We start from the raw sequence: 27500 nt of genomic DNA, 5'->3' as shown, positions 1-27500 counted from the left end.
ATACCTCTATAACGTAGTTTCCAGGAACTGCACAGTGAGCTATAAGTGTACAAAAAATTTCTAAAAACAAAAAAAAAATGAATTAATGCTTTTCTGTCAAACAAAATCGCTAGTAAAAGGTGTTTCAAATACTTTGATGATACCTATATTTTCAAATTTCCCTAAATGATTTTTTTCCTTGCAATTTTTTTTTCAAAAATTGCGAGGGAAAAAACTTTTAAAAACTAAAACATCTTAAACTTATTCTTTGTTACAATTATTTTTTTACACTTAATGCTTAAATCAGATATTTGTTAAGAATTTTTGTAATGAAAACAACTTTTATCATTTACTACATTCTAAAACAATTGTCGTTGGTTAAATGTAACTTTTTCATCGTGGGGCCTATACCTAACATATTCAAAATTTCCTGCAATTTCCCACTGCTGGGTCAAAAATAAAGTGAACTTCTTATAAGTTGCTGTTCTTAATTTTTTTCTTTCATTTTAACTTTATTTTTTTGGCAACTGAGCTTTGTTTTATTTGATCAAAGTTGATGTAAATTCAAATGGTAGGATTAGAATCATAGTGGTGTGATAATTTGGGGAGTAAAAAATGGTTCGATGTTTGAGGTAATTTTTTTTGGCTGTTGATATTGCTGTATTAACTATATAAAAGTTAAAGCACCACTTTTTTCAAAGTTCGTGCGTAGTTTAAGTATCAAATTACACGGTTTCCTTGACATGAAGAGCACATGCTGTGTTTTGAAATATGTAAAAACAATATCACCTTACTTTTGTTGTAAAGTCTACATTTCTATTTAATACCAATAAAAAACAAAGTATATTATATACTTTTAACTTTTATGGCTTTGGAGATTCGCGAGATTTTTTGTTTTTAAAAGTGTCAGAAAGCTTCAAATTATAAAAAATACATATTTTTGTTTATGTACCAAATCATTAAGTAATTTGATTATATTCAGTGATGTTGCTACCTTTCCTTATATTGGTTGGTGTCTGTATTGTCACACAAGGTAAGATTCTTAAAAAAAATTAGATTAAATTATAAAACGACAGTTAGAAAATAAACAAATACTGAAACCGCTGGTAAATATTGCATTCAGCTCACGAAACTCATTTGTAAGGTTTGTATATACATATATATGTGTGTGCGTGTTCGGTAAATACCATGGCTGAGGCATGATTACGGTGTTGCTTTACGTTAAAAAATCACGAACAAGCAACGATGTTCCATGAATATTTTGCCACAAATCCAGGCATTTTGTTCGAAAACAGTGAGCAAAACTTTTACATTTGACCGAGCATGAGGTGCTTTTTTTGGAAACCTGGTCGCCTCCATTGGAATGATTTGGTTTCAACGTCATAACCTTACGCCCACGTTTTGTCACCAGTTATGACCCTTTTGAGCAAATCTGAATTGACGTTATGCAACGGCTCCTAAGCAACGGTTCTTTTGGTCAAAGTCTTGCAATTTCGGAACAAACTTGAGTACCACAAATTTCATGCCCAAAACATACAAAAAAATTGCTTTGCATAAGCCAATCAATATGCCGACATCCTCAGCAACTTCTCAAATAGTGATTCGACGATTCTTCATAACAATTTTACTCACTGCTTCAATGTTTTCATCGAATGTGGACGTACTAGAGCAACCAGGGTGGGCATCGTCATTAACATTTTCTTGGTTTCTGTAAAGAACTTGTTCCACTTTTAACACTTTTTTTGCCCACCTTGATACAACTTTTGAGTGGAACCTGATATAGTTGTAAGCAAAAAATACTGAAATATCTTCCAAAATCATTATGAATTAAAACTTTATAAAGAATATTCTCACCCCTGAATGTTAAATTTCTTATAGCTAGTGAAAGTGTGACGTCAAAAATGGGTTGGGAGATATCTTTGCACCGCATGGTTTCATTTACGATCTGTTTTTCTAATTGTTGATCAAATGATTCTTGGTTTTTCAAGTGAATCGTAACTATTTTCCACTCGAAATAGTAGTTAAGATGAAATTCACTTTGTTGATGACTGAGATGCGATCAACAAGTTTCCTCCACCACCTTTTTTTCTCCGTTTAGATGAGCCCATTGTTCAAAATCTAGAAGTATAACGTCCGAAAGATATGTTCGCTTTTGTTTTCACGTTTTTCCTCTTAATTTTTGCTCTTTTTTCTTCTAGTCTTTGCACTTTTTTTCCTAGACAATTGGTTTAATTTCGGCGGTCTTTGACCATTCACGCTGACATTTGTGATATCACAAAGAGGAAATTAATAATTCTAGAATTAAGTCAGTTTTGTAATGCGCAAGAGGCTCTCACATTTTAGAAACATTGTCTAGAATAAATGCAAATTTATGATTTATTTGAAAATTACCCACTTAACACAAATCGTTTAAATAAATTCTTTCTATCTTATTCTTTGTTTTAAAGGATGCGAACAAATAATCAATGAAAACGCGCGTTTTTTTTTAAAAAAAATTCGAAAAAAAAAAAAAACCTTAAAAATCTTGCTATTTTTTACAGAAAGAACGAAATTAAAGGAAAAAAATTCGGTAACTGCTTAAATTTAACATTTCGCTTATACAATAATCTAGATTTAATTTATTTAACATTAGAAGTTATTTTTGCTAAAAACGATTTTTAATAATATAAAAACCACTTTTCCTCAAAATAAAAAAGTTTTTTTTATAAACACAAACGACAATTACGTCATATTTCTTAAATTAAATTTTTAAAATTTTTAAAATAATTTCTTAAAAAAGAAAAGTTTCTTAATTTACGTCATATTTACGTCATATTTCTTCGATTGTTCAAAAGCGAAACAAATTTCTCACCAGTTTTATTTCTCGAAAACAGATTTGTGTAATTTGTTGAAATATAAAAATGTGTGACTTTTATTTTCTATGAATTTGAATAATAAAAAAGTCACACATTTTTATATATCAACACATTACACAAATCTGTTTTCGAGAATTCCTTCAAAAATACAATATAAAGGACTTATAACCTTTTCTCCGTTTGGATTGCAAAAAATTTCCTTTGGGTTGCAAAATTTTTGTCTGTGATCCAGACGATCAAGACCTTATTTTTTAATAAACAGTAATGCTGATAAATGGATGGTAAAAAGAAAAAAAGAAAAAAAAAAAAAAAAAAAAACATAAAAAAATTTAACCAATTACGTTATAAAAAAAACAACCAAAAGGAATGAAAAAAATCATATTTCAATTTAACAATTTAAGTCTAAGATTACTGATGGCCTAATGGCTTTAAAAGTTTCAGGTTCTTACAAATATTATTAATACTGGATAATTACCGGCTTCTACGTATCATAAATAATTCATTTAGCACCAGCCCAAAAACAAATCTAGCATCTGCCCAAAAATAACTTTTTACCATCTCCATTTACTTTTTTATTTTGAAAGTGCCCCGGAACAATCACTTTTTTTAAAAAAAACTCTGTTTTCTTTGCTAAAAATGATTTTAAAAAGTAGGAGATTTTGTTTTGTCCTGAGCCATGAATCTAAATATAGTGTAACGTATGAAACGCATGACTGAGCATGAATGTAAACAGCCGTGATACAATTTGTTTGCCGGCTTCCTTTCGCCTAATACCTTTCGCCTAGTGTGCTTTGACCAATTTATAGTCAGCATAATCACCAAACCCACTATTCGGCATACCATAGACAAAGTTGAGAATCATTTTACATTATCATACTCGACCAAATAGTACACGTCCGACACATGTTATATTTGATGCAAACGAAAGAGTTAGAAAACACTGTTGAAAAAGACAGAGTTGAAAAAAAAGTATTAGTTATAGCTTCTTACCTGTTCCTTACCTGCTCCTATTATATTAGAGGCTGCATCGGGATAGCACTAGAAAGTTTCTTATTTAAGGGTACCCTTTTACCCTTTTAGAACTCCAGTACTAAAAGTTTCTTGAGAGTCTCTTAAGATCAAAAGAGAGAAAAAGTAAATAAAATACATTTTTAAAAAAAATGTTAACAATTAAGATAAAATGTTTTACAGTTAGTCAACTAAATTTATTTGAATTTCACCAAACATCATTCAATCCTCAGATACAATATAAATCCTCAGATTTGCGCCTGAACAGAACACAAATGAGGAAATATTCCTCAAACTCTTAATAAAAAAGTTTCTTATTGAAAAGTAACTTAGTACTTTGTACTAATAGTTTTTAAGCTTCTAGTAAACACGTTTTTTATATTAAAAAAAACGTGTTACTATAGCCGACCCTCTTGGTTTTTTCTATTGGACGATGTCCTAGGTTGATACTACAGGGTGCGTCAGCTATATCAGCTATATAACATATTTTTAATTTTTTATAAATGTTAAAAAGTCTAACAGAAAATATTTTTAATAAAAATCAGTTATATAAATAATATAAGATAAACTATTGTTTAACAATTTCATTCAATGAAATCCCCCTCTACTTCATTAACAGCTTCGATTCGAGACCTAAACCGACTGCAAGCGCGCTTGAGATGGCCCTTATCTATATTGTCCATTACTCGGACAATGGATTCTTTCAGAGAATCTTTGGTGTTGTGGGGATGTTTATTTTGTCCTTGCGGAAAGAAGTGTGGTGGCATCACATGTTCTTCGTTGCTAACAATCCCCAAACCATAACAGTTGCAAGAAATTTTGTGTGCATGACTGTTGGAATTTTGCAAGGTTCATCACGCAGCCATTTGTCATTTCTTCTGTTTACTTTTTGATCTAAAACAAAGTTTTTTTTATCTGAAAAAAACCAAATCATGCCTTGCTCAGCAGGATGTTTCAGTTTGTTTAACAACCTCTTGGACCTTATCAAACGATTCGCTTTGGTGGTCTCGGACATAAACTGGTCTCTCCTCATCACATAAGACTTATAACGAAGATTTTCATGAGAAGTCCTTTGAATCTTGGCTTGTGAAACACCCAGGTCTTTTGCGATGGACCAAATTGACTTTTGGGGGCTCTTGTCAACGATATTCTGAACTTGATGAATAAGTTCAGGTGTTTTAGTCGTTCCTGACCGTTGCTCGTGCTTTTTACTTTTAGCAACTTGAATACAATCACCATCATTTTCTTCCAACTCCTTACGAACTTTAAAAACAAAAGATCGGGTGACTTAAAGAAATTGTGCGATTTGTAAATCGCTATGCTCTGCCTTTAATGCTACATTTACAGCATGTCTTTTCATTTCTCGTGTTAGTTTATTATCTGTCATTTTTAATTATCTGCAAAAAGTAAAAAAAATTAATGTAACAAAGAAATGATGACATTACGCTGATGCACCCTGTATACTAAGAGCACTGTTTATAACCAGAAAACCTCATGTGATACCCATTGGCTTGACCCATTCTTAATTTTGAAAATAAAATTTTAAGTCCCTTTCGATAACTAAGTTTGGTAATAAGTTTGTTAAAAATTTATTTTGATAAAACAAAAAGCATGCCATGACTTACAAAAACTCTTACAAAAACTGTTTAACATACCGGTTGCCTGGCAAACATGTTTTGTCGCATGGACATTTAAAAATTGTGATATTGAAAAGGTTCCTTATACAAAGTTTAAGAACTTCTATTAAACTATGGTATGCCCTTTTTTATAAATTAACTCCGTTTATAAATAATATGAATATCAGGTGGACTTTTACTACAGTAAAAGTTAATTTTGTATAAGTTTTGTGGTTAACAAATGATAAAATTGAACCATACTTTATGCCGTCCATCTCCTAATTACAAATCTAAAATATTTTTTGATTAAATACAATATTTCTTTTTTTTTTTTTTTTTTTTTGCATGAAAATGTCTAAATGCTTTTTTATTCAGTTTTTGATTATTTTCTGACTATTTTTAAAAAATGATTAGAAAATTTAGTGACCCTATTTGTCTCAAAAGTTAAAAACCTTTTCTTTTTCATTTTTTTTTTTTGGCTAAGATTTAAATTGCGAGAAATACTGAAGTATGTTATTCTATATCTATTAAATACTTGAATTTATATTTTGATATTTTGTTTTAAAATAACGCTTTTCATCCCTTTTTTAACATCCTAAGACTAAACAAATCATATATATATTTTTAAATTTGTACATCAGTTGGCTCAGAGTAATTTATAAGTTATATTTTATAGTATATCTATACTATAAAAATTGGTGTTTTTTTTTTTTTTTTCAATATCTCATTATTTTTTCTCTTTTTAGTTTCAGCTAACGAAGAGCTATGCAGTGAGTTCTTTCAAATGTTGTCTTTTTGAATGAAAAATTTTCCCAAAAATTTTTATTCTTAGCTTATAATAAAATGTTTGTCTTTAAAGATAAAAACCAGTTTTTTTTTTTTGATTAGTTCTCGAACTTGCATTGTAACATTTGCTAACATTATATTATTATTCATGTTGGTTTCTTTAATTTTATACAAGGCAGAATAATTGATACTATAAGCTATTGTATACTCCAGGAAATATTATTTTACATTCTGCAATCCCTAAATGCTTGTTTTTTTTTTCGTTTTTTTTTTTTAACCAATGAAAAGCTAATGTATTCTTTTGTGTATGTATAGAAAACCATTTCGCAAGAAATCAAAAGCAGTTGTTTCATTTTATTGGTGTTGTTGAAAATGGGATTGCAGGTACAACAAACAATTTGACAAAAATGAAAATTGAGGCAGATGTGATCATTTCAAACTGGAATAAATGCAAATTTTACTTACAAGTTAGTTGTTTGTATTATTTTCTTTTACCTCATAAATAGATTTTTGACTTCATTTCATGGAATGATTACTAAAGTTTGATTTCAACTTACATAGGCAAAATAATGTAAAACTCTGATTTAAACCAATACTAATATAAACCACAAGTTATTTTCTTGTTTCAAAATTTAACACATATATAATTTTTACAGCTCTCAAAAGTTGTATTCTACCAATCATTTGGCGAAGTTGATAAATTTGAAATACTTCCAGCTTTTGATCTAAGTAATCGTCTCACTAAACATCCTCTCCTTTTCTACATGAGTGATGGCACTGTTACTAAGATTCAACCATCAGTAGAGTCAACACAGCCAGATGTGTTAAATATACAACGTGGGATTCTTAGTATGCTCCAAGTCAAACAAGTTATCAAGGATGAAGTTAGCATTGTTGTAGGTGTTTTTTTTAAAATTTGTTTTTTAACTTTATTTAACCAAGGATTTAAACAGATCAGTAGTACTTATTCAAATAGATAAATAACAAAAAATATAAGTTTTATAATATTTAACAGTTTTAAAATTTCATTACAAACAGAATGATGTATCTGGAAATTGCAAAACTACTTATTCTCTTATCAAAGACATGAAATTCAATGAAGATGTTTTACACATCAACAAGGTCAAAGATCTGCAAACATGCATTGACCATGAAATTACTCATTCAAATATTATTGGCAATCCTTATTCTTTCTCAGCAGGAGCAAAAAGCTTTAGTGAAAAGTCTTTTGAAGAACTAAAACAGGTTGATTTTCAATTATTAGTTTTGAAGAACGTCAGGTTGATTTTCAATTATTAATTATTGTAAAAAAATTTAATTAATTTTGAAAAAAAGATGTTGAAATTAAAATGATCAAGTTTTTTTTAAGTCATCCATTTTGGAATCAAATTCACATTGCTTATATGCATTAAATGTTAAAAATCAAGCTGAAATCAAAGATGTCCATTGTGAAGAAACTTTTCTTGTAAAAGCATTTTCTAGTGAATCTAAAGCTGGTGCATATGTTAAAAGCAGGTTAATTTTATCAATTCATATTTTATACAAAGTAGTTATTTAAGAAAAATAAATAATAATAAAAGGGATTTTTTTTAGGTCATCACTTTTATGGGTATCTCAGAAAAAAATCTTTTTATGGGAAGATATCTACACAAGTTGGTTTTTAATTCTTTTTACTTCTTTGATTAATAAATGGAAAAAAAAAAGGTCAATTGTTAAAAACATTTATCATTTTTAGACTTTTATGTTGCTTCAATTAAATATGATCACAACCATCAACATAACCCTTTCAAAGTTCCTAGCACTGTAAAAGTGAGTACACTCCTTGAAGAACTCTCAAAAAGACATTACTCTGAAAGCAACTTTGATACTGCTGAAAAGTTCTTTGATTTTGTTGCATCTTTGAGACAGCTTAATCCTACAAATATTGCTTTTATACTTCAATCAGTTCAGATGGATAAACCTTCCTTCAGGTAAAATAGTGTTGGTTTTTTATATTAGATTAAATTTAAAAAAACAGTAGTTGATATATTTCAAGTGCTATAACCATATGATTTATATTTACCTCTATTGTAAACATAAATTATATGGTAATAGCACTTATGACAAATTTTTTCATAGTTTTTTTTCTTTTACTTACATACATATAGTTTACTTACATATAGTTAGTTACATATATATTTTTTTCTTTTACATACATACATACATACATACATACATACATACATACATACATACATACATACATACATACATACATACATACATACATACATACATACATACATACATACATACATACATACATACATACATACATACATACATAAATTTACAAATCTAAATATATATAACTACTAAAAGTATTTACAAATCCTTTAGAAATTTTTTATTGGATGGGTTAGCACAATGTGGAACTCATGAATGTCTTTCAATATTGTTTGGAGCTATTCAGCAGAATGTCCAGTTACAAAAAGAAGCTCACCGCTTCATGCCATACATTGCTTTTATAAAGGAACCATCGCCAGAAATAATTCGTCTTTTAATGGTAAGTTTTTATGCATAGTTTAGTTAAGGATAAAAATTTATCATTAAAAGACATTATTTCTGGTGATTGATACAAAAAATATGCAACATAAATTTTTTCTCTTATCAAAAGCAATAAGTGATGTTTTAAAAGTATATTTGTTTTTAAATTTAAGGATAAATGGAAGAATTTTGTTTTTTAGCCATTTTCAATTTCAATTCAATACAAAAGCATAAAAAGATGATCTATTAATGAAATTTTAAGCAGAAAAGATTTATCAGATTTCTGTGAAAGGAAAACTTTTAAACATAGTTTAACAGTATTTTTTATTTTTTTTTAAATAGGGAATCCATCAGCAGACAAAAAATCCATCTATGCTTTTAGCATTAAGTACACTGGTGTTTAAACTTTGTGTACACAGGGCTGGTGAATGCAACACATCTGTGTGATCTTTTTTTGTTTGTTTTTTTTTTTTTATCTTTGAACCTTTTGTTTTTTTTATTGTTGAACCTATTGCAACAAAAAATGAATTTGAAATTTGAAAGTTTATTTAGGGAGATATTGGAAAGGTTGTTGAAGATGTTGAATATTATCTTCTGCGTTTACTTGGAAATAACTGCCAGGTTACCAATAATGCAGCCCTAAATGATATCTATTTTGCATTAAAAGGCATTGGCAATATTGGGAGGTCTATTAAAGCTGTTCCACTTATCATGGATTGCATTCGTAATGCAAAGCATTCAAATGTTAGTGTTGCTGCAATACAGTCCCTGAGAAAAATGAAAATTCCAAATAATGTTGTAGAAAGTCTGAGGGAAATATTTGCTGATAAAAATGAGGATTTTGAAAAAAGAGCAGAAATACTAATGCAACTGATGAAAAATCCATCTCGTGATGATATTATTCTTGCAAGAGACCTAGCTAATCATCAAGAAGAGTCTGGACAAATGAAATCTCTTATTGTGTCACTTCTGAAAAGTTCTGCATCAAATCAGGATCCTACAAAAAGAAAGTAAACTTTTTTCCTTTTATTTATTCTGTGGTACCTATATTTTATGCTTGTACACAGTTTATATTCATTTTCTGATATTAAACTTGTTTTATTACTTATACTCACTTTAATAGATTAACCTTGCTTTTCAAACAAACACTTGAACAGTATCCATTGATTGATTTTGATCCTTCAGCATACCAGTATTCTAAAGTTTTTCAAAAATCAGCAAATATCTGTATGTTTTTTTTGTTTTTTTTTTCATGTTTATTAAGTTATGAAGGTTTTTTAAAGTACTATTTTCTCTCTATTATTTTTCTACTCATTTTTCTTTTAGTCTTTTTTTAAATTTAGTTCAATCATCTGCAGCCATAGATAGTATGATTCTTTATCATCCTGAGAGCTTTATTCCACGTGCATTGCGGCTCAACATCACAACACATATGCTGGGATTCTCAGTGAATGCATTAGAAATAAATGCAAGATTAGAAGGTTTGGAAATGCTTCTTGAAAAATATTTTGGTGAAATGAGTTACTCTTCTGACAGTTATCTAGGCAAAGTTTTTAAGCTACCAGATGTTGAGTTAAAACAAAGAAAAAGAAGAGGTTCTGTTGAACAATCGTATTTTGAAGAAATGGACAATTTGGTAGATAAATATTTGATAGTTCTTAGTTAAAACATAACTATATGTCTATTTTATTCTTACATTTTTAACTATTGGTTATTATTAAGTCACTATTAAGAGATTTAATGAAAAATAAAATGCTTTTTTTTTTTTTTTTAATTTTGGTGTTTGTACTGATTTTTTACTTATTTATTTTTTCAATTAAAAAAACATTTTTATGTTCATACTTGAACCAGTCTAAAACGAAAATACTTTGATGAGATGAAATCGGTTGTTTTTCCTCATGGAACAACAGAAAGTATTTAGAAATAAAACAAATAACGTTTCTTGATATAGTTGCTTCTATTGATTCTTTTTTTTGTGTGTAAAAACAATCCATTGCGAGTCAGGCTTATTTGGTCTCTTATCACTTAGGCCCTAGTGCTAGAGATTTGTCAACAACCTTTTTCTTTGGAGTATATTCTAAAGTACTTGTGTAAAGTTATTCTTTTTTTATCTTTTTTTTTTTTTTCAGAATTTTCTATAAAACAGGAGGCTTGTTCAAAATCCTCTTTTTCTGTTTAGTTTATGTCATTTATTTGCTTTGAAAAAATCTTTATTTAGGTGAACATGAAGAAACCCGAACCACATGCTTCTGTAAACATAAAGATTTTTGGCAACGATATTCATACATTAAATGATGATGACATGCCATTCTTAAATGGTCAGTTAGATAATCTTAATATCGTAAAAGAACTCTATGAACTCACAAAAGGAAAACAAAATACATTCAAGCAAAATATGATTCTTCTTGAGGCATCACATTCTGTTCCTACAATTCTTGGATTACCACTGAAAATAGGTATAAATGGTTCATCTGTGGTTACACTGGATTTGAGAGTGAAAGTATCAACTAAAAATATTTTGTTTGGTGTTAAATCTGCTGCTCTTCAAGTTTTTTTAAACCCCAGGTTCAAATTTTTTAATGTTATATTATCTTCAAAAGCTATGTTGTTCAACAGTTTGGAAATTGAAATTGACACATGGTTAGCCAAGTTTAAGCTAATGTGGAGTATTTTTTTTATTTAGTGTATCAACCCATGTTTCAGCTAAATTAAATGTTGAGTGTTTTGGTGTTGGAGAAATAGGTACATCATTTAAAATGAACTTACATGCTGCAAAAAAAATTAGTGCCAATGCTGACTATGTTGAAGGAAAATCATTGAAAGTTGATTTAGATGCAGAAAAACAAATCAATGACTTATTTAATGTCAGGTAATTTTTTCATATTAATTTCATAAAAGTTACAATATGGATCTTGATCTTAGTCATTTTCAAAAAAACCTTTTCAATTAAATAATCGAATACTTTTTTAAAAACTTGTTTACTGTTTACTAAAGTTATAAACAAAAAATTCTTTTAGAATGCTTAAATATGTTGTTTTTATAAAATTTAGTTATAATATATTTCATGTTCTCACTGGAAAAGAAGAAATTATGAAGGGTGTAGAAAAAAGATCATCAGTAAGGAATTTAGCAATGAAAGAAGTATAATGTTCTTTGCACAATAACTATTATCTTTACTAATTCACTGATTCTGTCTAGATTGACATTTGTCTTGATGATATTGTCAGCAGTTCACAATTATTTGGATCTGATTCTTGTGCAACTTTTTCTTTTCCAAATGGCTATTATAATCAATCAATGCCATATTTCCCTTTGACTGGTCCATTCCAGTTAGGTGTGAGAAACTATCCTAAAGATCTTTTATTGGAGAAGTATAGATTTAATTTCATGAAGCATGATGATTTGTATGACTTAACTATAAGCACACCAGGTACTTCAATTGATAGAACATACGTAATGAGTCTTGGTTTAAAAAGTGAATCAGATTATGGTGTAGTTGCGTTATCATATGGAGAAAAACGCAAAGGAATAATTTTAAACTACAAGTATGCTTTGTAGTTTTATATTTTCAGTCTGAAGTTATTAAGTTAATAATTTATGAAGTTATAAAGTTTAAAGTTTTAAAGTTATCAATAATTCTTTTAACAATTTTCAAAATTATTCTTAGATTTAATAATATTACGAATGAGTTGGAAACTATAATCAATTGCAACATTACAAACACACCATTTACACTGTTCATGCAATATTATAATCAAAGTGATCAATCTACATTGAACAAAGTCATTGGTGAAATTATAAATTTTTATATTGGAGATTATTATATGAAGCACTCAGCATTTTACAAAAGCAATTATGACTTTTGGGCTATTGGTACAAAAACAGAATACTCACCTAGCAATGTGATTTCTATTGATTTCAAAATTCAGTATAATCCCCAAGTTCTTACCTTAGTTTTGTCACACCCCACTACAAACTCACATTTCTCTGGATACTTCAGCCCTTCTCTTCCATATCTGGTTGGGGAAATTAACATAACGCATGGAAGTAATATAAAAGTCAAAGGGTCAGGTAAGATTGATATTGCTAACTACAAAGTTGAAGGTAGTGTACATGCGCAACCATTTAACCAGCATGTAGCAGCAATAGGTGTTTGGATCCCTGGAGACAAAGTTATTACAGTAAGTTCTTTAAATTTTGTATAAAATATTAAGAAAGCAAAGTCTTGGCTAAGCATGGTATTTATGATGTGTTTTATAGTAACACCAATGTTAGTGTCATAAAGAAGCATCGTTTATAAAGTTTGTATTAACATTCAAAGTTAAATCCAAAAATTAATTAAGTATTCTGTAAAATTATTTTTATTTGTTGTCATTTATTTACATTTTGTTTGATACTTGTTTATTGGAAACCATTGTGAAATATTTTTTCCAATTGTTTATTTCAATTCTTTAAAAACCAAAATTAGGGTCTACAACAAATTAATCAATAAAAGCCAGAAAAATCATTGTGTTACAGAACATAAATATGTGAAATATCTATTTTTTTGTACTGCAATCATAAATATAAGAAATATTTATGTTTTTACTGCAAAACAGGTCTTTGCCATAGGAACTCAACTGTGCATGACTAAAAAAAGTGATCCTGAGTTAAGCGAAACTTTTTTTGCTTGTATTTATGTGTTCTCAATAAACTAAGTAAGCATAATCATATCACTGTGATCAACAATGTTCTTTTAGTGAACATGAAATAAATTTAAATCTCATTTAAGATTTATGATCAATCAGATGACCAACTCTCTGAAATTAACTTTCATGTAAAATGCATCATTCTATTATGGATAGGCGGTGTTTCTTGGCATCTTTCAGCTGCTTCTATAAAACAATAGTATACTATTATGAATAGCAGTGTTTCTTGGCATCTTACAGGCACTTCTATAAGACAACAGTATACTGTTATAAATAGCAGTGTTTCTTTGCATCTTACAGGCACTTCTATAAGACAGTAGTAGAAGTTGTTTGATAGCACCAAAAAATAATACACTATCAATCTCTCAATGGTCAATGACATTTTCAAGAATATTTTCTTTCAGTTGTTAACATCTTAATATCTATTGGATTACTATTTTCATCTAAACATCCAGTTGATTTTCGTCTAAATATTGTTTGCAACTTTCTCTCATGAAGTTTTTGTTCAGTCAATAATGGTTGTTCTGGGGAGGGTGAAATACTATTTTGATGCTGTATATATGTAGCTTTGATTTTACTCATTTTTGTAAAATTATTTAAGATTTAATGTTATAATTAAATGCATATTTTAGCTGGATGCAAAAGTGAATGAAAACCCAATATCTTGGAAGGCAAACTTGGCTACAATAGATAACATAAATTTCATATCAAGTCTTATGAATATATCAAAAGTGGCTCTGAAAAATAATCTTTCTTGGAACAGCACAATATTTAATTCAGATATGTTTGTTGCAGATAAAAGGCTGTTTAAAGTTGCCACTAATATTGAAAAATATTTTGATGGTATTAATATATCTGTTGATGCTTTTATAAAAAATTCATTTGCCAAAGTAAATTTGAAGTTAAAAAATTCTTCGTCATTGCAAGAGCTTTGTATTGATGGAGTATTCTTAAACAAGAATTTTGGATATTGTTTGAGTTCACACACAGAAGAGTTTTCAAAGAGCATAAATATAAATGCATTATCAAGAGGTTTGTTAAAAAGTCAAAGAAATTTTGCTTATAAAAATTTTACTGTTTCACAATGACCATTTTATTTTATTTTTAACTTGATGGTTTTATTTATGTAAATTAAAAAAATGCGTTATTGAATTGCTTTTCAGTTGGTCTTAATTGTTTTTTAGTTGGAACTTGGACAGATGTTGTTTCATTTAATCATTCAAGAAGTGAATCATCTTCATCATCATCTTCTACAACATTGATGAGTCTATTTAATCATGCACATGTAAGCATGAACAAAAGTAAACAGAGACTTGAGTGTTCTGCTTCTCTTTTTGGTCTGCACTTATCAATATCAAAAAGTTTGACAGATCTTCATGAGCATGCATCAGCTGCAATCTCTTATGTAAATCCTGAAAATCTCAAGACTGTCTACAACACTGTAATTTAAATATTTAGTTTTTTTAATGATCTGTATGCAACATAAAAAAATTGAAAGTGCTGCTGCCCATAAAGTATCACTATAATATTCATTGTTTAACTTAATGAAGATATTTATGGAGATTATGTTTTTGTTTCGTTGTTGTTTTTTTTTGACATTTTTTTAAGAATTTTCATAAATAAAAATTTTCATTTTTTTTTTATTGTTTGTTAATTTTGTATTTTCTACATTCAATTATTGAGTTATTTTCATTTATAGAAGTGTATTTATCAAAAGACTAGCAACCTTGATTTAAAAAACATTTTTGTATTATCAATTCAAGCTGGTCACTCGAACTACAACATCTCTTATGAGTTAGAAAAAAATACAACTAGTTTAAGTTTCCAATTGTTCAAAGATGCAATATTCAAACAGATAGAAGTTTCAGGTATTACTCATACTCTTGTATTAATCTATGCTGTAAAAAAATTACTTTGAAATGACTCTGTACTCAGAGATAAAAAATAGAAATTTCTTGAATATTTCATAAAATTTCAGAAATGTTTCATGAAATGTTTCATGAAATGTTTCATGAAATGTTTCATGAAATGTTTCATGAAATGTTTCATGAAATGTTTCATGAAATGTTTCATGAAATGTTTCATGAAATGTTTCATGAAATGTTTCATGAAATGTTTCATGAAATGTTTCATGAAATGTTTCATGAAATGTTTCATGAAATGTTTCATGAAATGTTTCATGAAATGTTTCATGAAATGTTTCATGAAATGTTTCATGAAATGTTTCATGAAATGTTTCATGAAATGTTTCATGAAATGTTTCATGAAATGTTTCATGAAATGTTTCATGAAATGTTTCATGAAATGTTTCATGAAATGTTTCATGAAATGTTTCATGAAATGTTTCATGAAATGTTTCATGAAATGTTTCATGAAATGTTTCATGAAATGTTTCATGAAATGTTTCATGAAATGTTTCATGAAATGTTTCATGAAATGTTTCATGAAATGTTTCATGAAATGTTTCATGAAATGTTTCATGAAATGTTTCATGAAATGTTTCATGAAATGTTTCATGAAATGTTTCATGAAAATTTTCCTGGTAGGTGATTAAAGATGGAGAATATAATTTTCATGTGTTTACTTTTGTTGTTTTGTTAGCCTATTTTCTAATAATCCTAGTAAATATGCTTTTTCAACATAGATCAGAAAACTAAATCCTCTGATGCTATTGTTCAGTCTTATGATGCTGTTACTTTTCTATGGGAAAATGAGAAATTAAAGAATATTGAATTAAAGATGCTACCACATGGAATTTTATCTTTTGAAGTTAGTCTGAAAGACAACTTTGTAAAAATAAAACCCAATGAATCTTCCAGTTTTCAACCTTTAGCCTTTTTTCGAATTCAACCAGATAATTTTTTGCACTTCAAATTAATGAAAGAAAATTATTTGATTGATAAGATACTTTCTCAATATGATGATGATATGGAAAATGTAAATATTTTGTTGTCCAGCATTTTTGAAGAGATTGCATTAAATGTAGTCAACAAACTTAAATTCAAACAAAAAAAAGCTGAAATTGTTGACAGCTTAAAAAATACTGCACTTACATATTTAACAAGTTTAGAATGCAATGGTGAAGATGTGCACAAAAAGTATATAAAAGATGTTCTGACTCAAGATGTATTAGCAGATTTTATTTTAAAATTACTTTATATTCCCAATTCAAGTGAAGCAACAGATTTCGTTAAAGTTGATCAACTTACCACCATTAGTAACAAAACAGTGAATAACTTGTTTTCAGGAATGCAGTCTTTACTTAAAGGAATCATCACATCATCAACAAACACAAGCTATTCAAGTTTAAAAAACTTGAATTCATTGGATGCAGAGTTTGCTTCTTTTATTGAGAATGTTGTTGATGTGATACAATCTTCATTTAACTCTGAGTTTGCAAGCCCAGATGTCCAACAAAAACTATTACAACTTACAAAACATTTCTCTCCTGAAATGAAGACCAAATTTTCTGTGGTCATTCAAAATATTGTGCATCTTCTTAAAAGCTGGAAATACCAACCAGAAAAAACATTGGGTGATAATTTAAGAAAATTCTCTGAACAACTGCATCAAACCAAAATTTTTGAGCTAGTTATGCTGGATTATGATCAACTTATCTTTAATGTGATGCTTACTCAGAGTAAGTTACCTGACGAAATCTCCAACATTTTGAAGACTTTTTTAGGAGATTCAGATTATGTGAAATTTGCATCAAGTGTATTAAAGTATGTTCTCAAAGAGTTTGATGTTACAGGAAATATAGAATCACATTTAAATCAACTTTTAGATTCACAAGATCTTAATGAATTTTTATACAACTTCTGCAGTATTGTTGTTAGTAAGGGTAGTTTAAATGAAAGTAATAGATTCATATTTCTGGAGTATTTAAAAAGTCGTAATAATTCAATCTTGCTTGAAAAGTTTAAGAATGCATTGTCAAAATATGCAATTCCTAAAGACTTACTGGATATTGTTTTTAATTATGTACAAAAGAACCAGCAGCTAGATCAATACAAAGATATTTTATCTTTAGTTACAGCACCTTATTCACCTAAGATAATTTTACAAATGATTGATCAACTGAATAGCACATTAGTTGTAGAACTTCTCAGTTTCGTGTTAAAGAATGAAAGTGAATATTTGCATAATGTAAGTTTTATTTTTTCAAGTGGTTTTTCACTTACACAGAAGCTGCAAAAGGTTTCTAAAATGGTACTAATAAAAAATAAACATGCTTTAAAAGATGAACAATCCATTTTAAAAGTCAATGAATTGATCATGGAGTTATTGCTGGAGGAGCCAGATATTCCCAATAAAATCAAACTAATGAGCTTGCTTTATCATAAAAGATTAAAAGCATTCCTCAAAGAAACAGTTTCTTCAAGCTGGAATAGTAGACTTACAGATTTTATCAATAAAGTTGAAAATCACTTAAATGACATTCAAGTTCAAAAGCTTTCAAAAAATGCAACTCTTGAAATTCTAAAGGTTGTTGCACATGTTCACCAGGAACTTAGCTTGTTTGTTGAAAATAAGCTGTTTAGTTATCTTTACGAGGACCTAAATATAATTTTAAAAGATTTTCTTTCAAAAGTAATGTTTGATGATGAAACTGGGTCAAAAAAATTAACAAGGTAAGCATTATAATTCTTTTTTAAAATATATTTTTATAATAAATCTTAATTAACTTAGTAAACTTTATAAATATTTCTTGAGTATATTCAATAAATAAATTTATAATTCTTGTTCATTTTGATTTTAGTTTCATGAGCAATGTAAATGAAAAACTTCTGTTTCTTATAAGATTAATTGGGCAGTTCTCAGAGACAGAAACAAATCCTTTTGTACAGAATTTTGTGAAAAAAAATGAAATTGACTACTATAAACTTTATCAATCTCTATGGGAAGGTAATGTTGCTAGTAAAGAAAATTTTGTTTATATCAATAAGTTACTTAATAGATTGGAGCAGTATCTTTTAGATGAAGCATTCAAGTTTACTGTAAATTACTCTTTAACAAGCACTATAGATAATATTGTTTTCAACATACAATCTGTGAATCATTCAGATATCAACATTTTTATTGACAGCTTCAAACAAATTAATATGAACCAGTTGAAAAATTTTACATACTCAGCAATGGTTAGTTATATCAGTATGCTACTTCAAGAAGTGGGTGAGATTGAATTTGGAGATAAAAGAATTGACTTAATTATTTATGACTATCTTCCAAGATTAATCCAATATTTTAAAATAACCTCTGATATTTGGCAATCATCATTATTAGTGTATCTCAAACAAATAGAAGCTGGGAAACAAAAAGTGCATACTGGTTTTCAGTATCTTAAAGGTGGTTTGAAAAATCAAAAGCATAATAAATACATGAGATTTATGATTGAGTTACTAGTACCAGGCATTGATGGGTTATTTTCCTTAATCAAAGATTATAATCCAGAAATTTGGCACATTATTCAAAACCAAGATCCTGTATGCTCAAAAATACTAAAGAAGCTGATTGTTGAAAACAATAACACTATACCTCAATTTCATGTTGTTAGTGATAAAACTGTCAATGGATGGATAAAACCAAACTCATCTGATTGTGAAATTGTGCAAGTTTTTGGTGTAATCATTAGATTAAAGAAAGATGAGAACTTTTTAGATAATCTCATAAATCATGTAGAAAATGTTGTCTTAAAATCATTTGATGAAGCCAAAGCTGAAGCATCAAATGCTCTTAAAGTGGTTTGGTTTTTCTATCTTTTTTTTTATATTTTTTTTTATCAGAAATATATTAAAAATAAATTTTTAATTATGCTTTAAATAATAATTTTCAATTAAAAGAAATACTTCATCATAATTTTCATAACCATAACACACTAATTACATATTGTTGATAATCATGATGGTGTAAGGTGACCCCTTGGAGAATTAACAACATTAAAATTTTAAGTAAGAAATAATAAGGTATTAGTATTTAAAATTGGTTTGTCTTAAAAGTAAATTGACAAAATTGCCTTTGAGACATTTAGTTTTAAGGCATATTGTGATGAAAGATTTAAACTGAGGTTAGCCCCAACACTATATATTTTAATAAAATTTAGAAAATACCAAATATTTTATAAAATATATTGCAGAAATGCTATATATTTTAATAAAAGGTAGAGTCTGAAAGCAGATCACCTGATTGGTTGAGGATCTCTTTGAGCTTGTGTCAAATATGTAAATATATATTGCTTATATCCCATTGAGCACCATGTCTTGTGTAATTTAATTAACAAAAACTTCAAGATTGTTGATCATCTTTAATAATTTTTTAAAATTTAATTTTTGCTGAGTTATAAATTATTTAAATGTTTTTATTTAATTTTTTTTTGTTAATTGTTTATAACTTATGAAATATAAAACGTTTATTTGTATCAGTTACTGTTATTTAGGGCGATATAATGTTTGCACCTACATGGCTTGCTAATCTTAAATCAAAATCGATTTTGCATAATATTACTTTGATGTCAACCTCTCATTTGGTTTCTTCATTAAAAAGTCTCAAAGTTCTCCAACTTTATCCGCAATCTTTAGAGAATTTGGATTTTTTTACTTCACAGTTGCAGCATTTAGGTTTGAGGATATCTTCTGGCAGGTTGGAAGATTTTCTTAGAGAAAAAATTCCATTTACCATAAAATCAACCAAAAGCTACATCATGAACACAACTGTTTTAATTTTTAAAACATTAGATGAAATAAAAACTCCATTTGCAAAACAACCGTTTGTAGCAAACCCTTTAAGCTACATGAAAAATTTACCAAAAGTTACTTTTAAAGAACTGTCTAAAAATGTTAAAAAACATAGTGCTGAAAACATTCAGTATTTACATAAACTTGAAGGTAAACTTCGAAAAACTCATTCAATGATTGCAAACATTATGGCTAAACAAAATGGTATCTCGGAAGAGGTTATTAGAAGCCTTAAAAATAGTTTGAATAAATTAATCAATGACTTTTCAAATTTATCACAATACAATATATTATTAGAAAAAGAGTTAAATTCTTTAAACGAAAAAAACTTTTTAAACAAAAAGATTAGGGATAACTTCAAACAAAGACTTGAAAAGTTATCAAATATGACAAGAAATTTGAAGAATCAAAAGTTCATACAAAAGCAGTTTGCTCATGGCACAAAGAATAATATAACAATCAACCAAGAATATCCTTTTTTGACAAACCTAAAAGGAAAATTAAGCGATGTGGATAAAGATTTGCAGATAATGAGGAAGTCTTTTGAGTATTTACTGATGGACACACAACAATTCACAAACCAGTTGATATATCCCCAAATAGTTTATATTGCTAGAAATCTTGATGACAATATATGCCAGTTCAAAAGGAATATAAGTCAATTTTTTATACAAAGCAACGATAGCTATTCTCTCATTTGGCAACTACCTGGTGTATACAGTCAATTAATGGCTACATGTGCAATCTATAAAGAATATGAAAAGTCTAAGGTAAGGTAATTCTTAATTTATGCTAGATGCTCCTAGTTAAAAATATACTGTTTGAATAATGAAGAATTTCATTTTTTTGTCTATATTTTTTAAAAATTATTTCTGCCTTTTATAGATTTTAAATTTAATTCCTGAAAGAATAGAGAACATTAATAAAGAGTTCCTTAATTTTAAAACTCTGCAAATGTTTGTTGAAAGTCAGCTAGAACCAATGATTAAAAACTATATTGATAAAAGTGGCATAATTATCAAAAGGCAAACAGAAGCAATACTGTATTACTATGATGTTATATATCCTTACATTAATCAAAGACCTGAGTTGATAGTCCAAGAGACTTTATCAACATATCAAAGACAATTAATGCGCATTGCTTTGAGTGTAAATAAAGCTATTGTCATAAAGCCACTAAGTCAATTGGAGACATTTTCTATCAAATTCATTGGAGTTGCTTTGGGAAAGAAAAAAGGAGCAGTCTTTGTACCATTATCAAGTAATTTCAATATTTTTTGCAATGGTGTTTTATAGACATAGTATCTTAATGCTAATACAATATTTTTATTTACAGGGACAGCATATCTTTTCACAAAAAGTTTAATCACATTCGATGGGAAGGCAATTTTTTTTCCGCCAGACTTCCACCATAAAAACTGCATATACTTGCTTGCTCGTGATTTTTTATGGAAGCATTTCTCAATCTACATGAAAGGAAATACTTTTATTGTTGAGTTTAATGATGGATCAGTGCAAATTCAAATGAATAAAAAAAAAAAAGTAATTCTTTAATTTTATTCTAAATTGCTGCAACTTATTCTACCATGCCTGCAATCACAATTACATCATTTATTGTAAATTTTTGAATTAAAATTTATACCATCACTGAATAATTTCAAACATTCTGTGAAATTTTCTAAAAACCCTTTCTCTTTAGGTTCATGTATATAGAACAGCACGTACTAATGATCTTCCTGTTCAGTTAAAATCAACATCAGTGACCCGACAACCAAATCTAGTGAAAATTGAGAATGCTTTTGGTTTATTGATTTACTGTACTCTAAATGTGTTCTCTTGCAATATTACTATCTCAGGATACTACCACAATAAAACTTTAGGTATTAATATGCCTTAATCCTTTTCTTTTTTTTTTAAATGTTTGATTCTTTTCAGCCTTCAGTTTTTTACTTTTTACTAAATATTTCATTGTCAAGAATTGCATTTGTAACTTGTATGATTTTATTGTTAAGGACTACTTTTTGGATTAACTTATGTGATTTTGGTTCTTAAGGACTGTTTGGCACAAACAATGTTGATTATTCAGATGATTTGCGAATGCCCAATGGAAAGCTAGCTTTAAACCTTTTGGAATTTTTAAATGCTTTTGAAATGAGTAAGAAATGTTTGGTGACTGACCCTTCTCAAATCTTCTCAAATGAAGCCATAAGAAGTAGGATAGAAAAAGAAGAAAACTGTACTAACACTTTTAATCAAATGAGGTTTCAAATTTTTTTTTTTTTTTCTTTGTTAATATTTACATTAAATTTTGTGTAAATTTAGTTTATCAAACCTTAATTTATTTTTATAGTTGGGATAACAACTTTATGGTAAAGCCTGCATTTTTGATGACTTGCTCAATTGAAGATATTTGCATTGTAGCATCTTCTTTTATGAGTCGTGCTAAGGAAGAGTCTAATAGCATTCTCTCTTCTCCTTCAGTTTGTGGTAAATGAACTATTCTTGTTATTACTACTTACAAAAAGGTTTTTTAAAGTATGAAAAAGAACATTTATTATTACTAATAACAACTTATTTTAGAACCATGCAGAAAACCCAGTAAAAAACTTCGTTTCAACCAACTTAACCAATCAGCATTTTCTGTTCATGTCACATTACTTATAAAACTTGTTCCTGAAATTGAGAGAGGTTTAAAAAAGTTGGAAGTTTTAGCATCGCGTCTGCAACGAGAGTTCGAACATAAGTATGCTTTGCAATTCTCTGTTATTGGTTTTGGAGGTAGAGCTTTGCGAAAAGAACCACATATTCAAACTGGCAATGGTGAGATAAATATGGATGCATTAGAAGTTGTAAAAGCTTTTCAAAATTTACAATTCAATGGTGAATATAATAATGAAAGGTTAGTTTATTTTTCATTTGAAAGTTTGTTGAAAGCTTGTTTAATAAAGATAATGAATAGGTTTTTATCTAACAATTTAAAATTATTTTCAAAGAATGGTTTTGAAAAATTTAAGTTGATAAAAATAGTTTTGTTATTGTGAAAACCAAATTCGATAATCCTAAAAGTAATAAATTGATCTACGATTATGATGATCTGCGATTATGATGAACTACACACCGAACTTTGTTATGTTAACCATTTGTTAAGTTAACTTCTGAAAATGACTTTCTAAAAACGCTTTCTCCTTTTTGTTAAGACTTGGACTTAATGCATTGAAGTTTGCAAGTGAATTGGAACCTGAGTCCCAAACGCAAGTTTTAAGTTCTAAAATATTTATACTTTTTGATGACGATGCCACATATTCAAACTCCTTGCTTCAAATGATGGAGGTTCATCGTTCTATGGCGAAACGTGGAATTATGCTAAACGTTGTAAATAACTATCGGTTAGAGCGTGGTAAAAGATTAAATTGTTAAAATAAATTTAAGAAACTTTATGTTCACAGACATACACATACAGATATATATACATATATATGTGTATATATATATATATGTGTGTATATATATATATATATACACATATATATGTATATATATATATATATATATATATATATATATATATATATATATATATATATATATATATATATATATATATATATATATGTATATGTATATATATATATATTTATATATATCTGTATGTATGTATGTATGTATGTATGTATGTATGTATGTATGTATGTATGTATGTATGTATGTATGTATGTATGTATGTATGTATGTATGTATGTATGTATGTATGTACACATATAGATGTTATTGGAAGAGATAGCTTTGGAATGCGCTACCTTATTCGACTGCCAAAAGGTGAAAAACACAGTTCTATTCAATTTCCTCCACCCGATGATTATATGCCGTTAGTAAAGCAAACCCATGGTGCAGTATTTGCGCTAAAAGCCTTTGTTTCTGACTCAGCAGCTTTGGTAAAGTCTTGGCATATAACTTTGAGCACTGTCCTGCAACTTCAGATTGACAAAGATCGAAAATTATGTAAAGAATGCGATTGTAACTTTTGTAAAAACGTTAACGATGAAGAATGCGAATTCGATCTTTAATTTGTGTCGAGGTGAATATATTTTCTTTTTGTAACTTTAAGTAGTACAAAGGTTTGTTCTGTTGTTAAATTTCGAAAACTATGTTTTTTAGGGGCTTTTTTGTTCTAATAAGAAAGAAAGACGCCATTCATTACTCTGGAAGAATCAAGATTATTTCTTATTATAATAGTTGTAATTTTCATAAAAACTACTCCAGTAATTTAGTTGGAGCATTGGTCTTTATTCTAAATGTTGTTATTTATTATTTTTTTTTTTTGCAATACTTTTCTTTGTAATACTTGTCACACTTTTATTCAGTGCGTGCAGATACTTTGTATGTATGACACGTAGTATGTAAAAAATACTGTTTTGTTCGTTATATATTGAAGTATAAACAGTAGAGCTGTGTGAGATTAGTTTTTTTATCTTCGATCGAGTTCGATCGAGATTACAAAAAATTAGATCGAGTTCGAGTTCCAGATTATTAAACAAACAAGTGAAAGTGTGCATTCATTTCATTGAAAAATGTCATCATCAACAAACCATACTTATCCTAATGTTAAAAGTCTACAAATTTTTATGAAGAAAGGTAAGCTCTGATAGAAGACGGCAGCTTTTAATGGAAACGATGTTCCCAGATGTCGAGTGCAGACGCTCTGAATTGACTCTGGTCGCTGGGATTGCAAGAAGTGATTGAGCAAGCTTAGCAAGACAAGAAAATCGACTTTTATTTTGCCTCCACCATGTCAGTGGACAACCATTGCGCCCAAATTTCAAAATCTTTCAATTATGTCTTCACATCATCATCAAGCGCACTCATACTTGACACATCAGCATCAGCAACATTGTCGTTGGTTGCAGTTGCTGCCATCATGTTATCGAGGGATTCCCACAAGCCTGTTGATTGTGTTTCTAGTGTAGACTCCGTCATTGAGTGCTGAGACTAGACTGGTTTTGGTCCTGAACCTGGTACTGTCGGAAGTTCATTAAGTAATTCAAGAAGCTTTAATAAGTTGGCCGACAGCTTCTCAGCTTGCTTGCAGTAAAGTGACTTGTACCTGGGATCTACCAGTGTGCAAACTGCATCTGGCTGAACCTAATAAAATATTACAGAAACTGTCAAATAACTCAATTAGATATTAATATATTAGATAAGCATGACCATGGTTCTTAATGCAATTGAAGTTAAAGAAAGCTTTATGTGGAAATAGGTAATTAAAAACTAGTGCGTGATTGATAATGACAGTGAATGTCGAAAAAAGATTGATAAAACACTGAAATAAACACTTATATAATGAGTCTCAGTATATAAATAATGATTTATGTTACCTCGTCAAAAGAAGGAAACCTTTCTAAAGATGCCACAAGTGTCCGCGCCAGTGAAATTCCAGAGCTTCTATTTGCAATATCACTGATGAAACCTTACAATTTCTGGTGTAATCCATGCAGAGCTGGTATTTTCATAGATAACGTTGGGTAACTTTCACCACACAACTCTCTGCTAGCCTGTTCAAAAGGAGTTAAAATCTTTACATAACCCTCGGCGAGTTTCCATTCATTCGTAGTGAGATTCTCCACCCTACCAGTTAATGCGATTTCGGCTGATAGAGGCGCTTTCTCTTCCATAAGGCGTTGAATCATGTAATAGTCGGAATTCCAACGCGTTGATACACTTATTATGAGCCCACGTTCATCTTTTTTTAATTGCCTTTGTTGTGCATACAGCAATTGAGATGATTGAATACTGGGATGGTAGTGCGAGACAATTTTTTTACATTTTGCTATCATACTAATCATGCCTTCATTTTCATAGCTCATGTTCATGACTGCTCTCATATTACTACCATTGTCTCGAAGAACGTACATTGTATATTGGTACTGCTCTTGGTAGCGACCAATCCTCAATTGACTTCTCAAGAGATTCTAAAATACTTCGCCCGAATGTGATATAGCCACAAACGGTTTATTTTCCAGTGTATATGATCGCATTTGAAAATCAGCAGTTATATATATCAAACAAAATGATATATAGGAATCCAGTGCGCGAGAAGACCATATGTCTGTGGAAAAGCAATAGGATGGCATGCCAACAAACTCAGTAGTAATGCGATCAGTCATTTCTCGTTTCAAATTTTTATACATAGTTGGTACAATACTGCGAGAAAAAGTGGTACTGCTCGGAATATGATACTAAGGAACAACCAATTTCATAAGTGCCTGAAAAACTTGCCCTTCTAAGAAATCGTACGGTGGGTAATCGGAAGCCAACATGCGGCCAATAGCTCGTGTTATTTCTTTAGCTTTTTCGTGATCAGACGTCCATGCTGTTTTCTTAGCCCACAGATCTGTGACACTATCTGACAGTTTTTTTCCAGCTTTAATTTCTTCCTTTTTGCTTCTTGTGCCTTTTTATCACACTCTGCTGATTCCTTCTTATGATAACTTCTCAGGTGAGTAAATAAGCCAGTTGTAGATGAAGTAGGACAAGATATTTTTTGACTGCATTTTCTAATTTTACAAAAACCAAAAATAGTATCGTTGATTTACCGTCTATCAAAATAATTCCAAATAACGTTCCTTACTCTCTTGTCCTCCATTTTGAAGTGTTTTAATATAATTTTACAGCGATTTTTTGAAGCGTTTTAATAGATTTTACAGCAATTTTTTAAATATCCAACTTTAGGTTCGAAATTCGAATTATATTCGATTAACTAAGCACATTCGATTCGAGTTCGATTATTGAATAAACTCGAACTCGAAACTTCGAGTTTTGCACACCTCTAATAAACAGGTCAACCATGCGAGAGTGCATAATTTGCACGAATTTTGTTTTAAACTTTGACCAACGTTTTAGGTTTTTACATAGCGCCAATTTCTTGCACTGAATTGACCTTAACACAAAAAACTGAGGTCTAGTAACTAAAATTACCCTTTTTGTATTGATAAATGATGATACAAGATATTTTCAGATAACAGTTTACAAGTTGATGCTTTACTTGTAAGAATTATTCCTTGCTTCCGCTAAAATCACTTGTTTAACAGCTATCTATAAAAAACCTTTCAAGTTTTAAAAATAGATAGCTGTTGCAATATTAAATTATACAGTTAAAAACGATATGAAGATCAAAATCAGATGCCGTATCGCAGTCCTGTTATCATCTTTCGAACTGATGCTACCCAAATATGTTCAGAAAAAGATGAGAATTCCAACGTGTTACATAAAAAATTTTACTTTAAAAGAAATAGTCTAAAGTTAGAATAAAAA

At 29.0% G+C, this 27500-nt stretch overlaps 2 protein-coding genes and 1 long non-coding RNA gene across 4 annotated transcripts; 1 reads left to right on the top strand and 2 right to left on the bottom strand.

Moving 5' to 3' along the window:
* The first annotated feature begins 667 nt into the window (after positions 1-667).
* Positions 668-24644, top strand: LOC145200379 (uncharacterized). 2 transcript variants are annotated; one of them, XM_090075744.1, is made up of 33 exons: positions 668-1012; positions 6205-6228; positions 6560-6711; positions 6901-7140; positions 7283-7489; positions 7614-7759; positions 7838-7896; positions 7980-8214; positions 8624-8789; positions 9113-9211; positions 9323-9780; positions 9894-9997; positions 10114-10406; positions 10989-11335; positions 11454-11639; positions 11821-11887; positions 11969-12315; positions 12438-12951; positions 14091-14490; positions 14643-14899; positions 15158-15326; positions 16103-18092; positions 18221-19202; positions 19895-20962; positions 21078-21453; positions 21529-21734; positions 21892-22072; positions 22246-22453; positions 22543-22679; positions 22773-23091; positions 23390-23589; positions 23955-24267; positions 24348-24644. In XM_090075744.1, the coding sequence occupies exons 1-32, from the start codon at positions 964-966 to the stop codon at positions 24254-24256; spliced, it is 10488 nt and encodes a 3495-aa protein (XP_089931870.1). In that variant the 5' UTR covers positions 668-963; the 3' UTR covers positions 24257-24267; positions 24348-24644. The 2 variants fall into 2 exon arrangements, with proteins under 2 accessions (XP_089931870.1, XP_089931871.1); XM_090075745.1 differs by lacking the exon at positions 668-1012 and adding an exon at positions 5507-5595.
* On the bottom strand, positions 793-2721 carry LOC149876081 (uncharacterized). Its single transcript, XR_016448922.1, has 2 exons — positions 1834-2721; positions 793-1753 (listed from the first exon to the last, which is right to left on the bottom strand). It is a non-coding gene; the product is annotated as an uncharacterized LOC149876081 (long non-coding RNA).
* On the bottom strand, positions 24603-27484 carry LOC145188213 (E3 SUMO-protein ligase ZBED1-like). The gene is made up of 2 exons (XM_090075752.1): positions 25565-27484; positions 24603-25331 (listed from the first exon to the last, which is right to left on the bottom strand). The coding sequence occupies exon 1, from the start codon at positions 26099-26101 to the stop codon at positions 25658-25660; it is 444 nt and encodes a 147-aa protein (XP_089931878.1). The 5' UTR covers positions 26102-27484; the 3' UTR covers positions 24603-25331; positions 25565-25657.
* Positions 27485-27500: the final 16 nt, after the last annotated feature.

The sequence above is a fragment of the Hydra viridissima genome, unplaced genomic scaffold (assembly GCF_058129835.1).
Source record: "Hydra viridissima isolate aposymbiotic clone 2 unplaced genomic scaffold, HvirCarnegie_v1 scaffold_44, whole genome shotgun sequence".
Taxonomy (NCBI): Eukaryota; Metazoa; Cnidaria; class Hydrozoa; order Anthoathecata; family Hydridae; genus Hydra; species Hydra viridissima.
This window is presented reverse-complemented; position numbering and strand designations above follow the sequence as displayed.

Bases quoted from the DNA above. Each gene is read 5' to 3' on its own strand.
- LOC145200379 (XM_090075744.1), top strand. From the start codon at position 964: ATGTTGCTACCTTTCCTTATATTGGTTGGTGTCTGTATTGTCACACAA. The intron at 6,712-6,900 runs GTTAGTTGTTTG...TAATTTTTACAG, and splicing joins AATGCAAATTTTACTTACAA to CTCTCAAAAGTTGTATTCTA. The intron at 7,141-7,282 runs GTAGGTGTTTTT...CATTACAAACAG, and splicing joins AGGATGAAGTTAGCATTGTT to AATGATGTATCTGGAAATTG.
- LOC145188213 (XM_090075752.1), bottom strand. From the start codon at position 26,101: ATGTACGTTCTTCGAGACAATGGTAGTAATATGAGAGCAGTCATGAAC.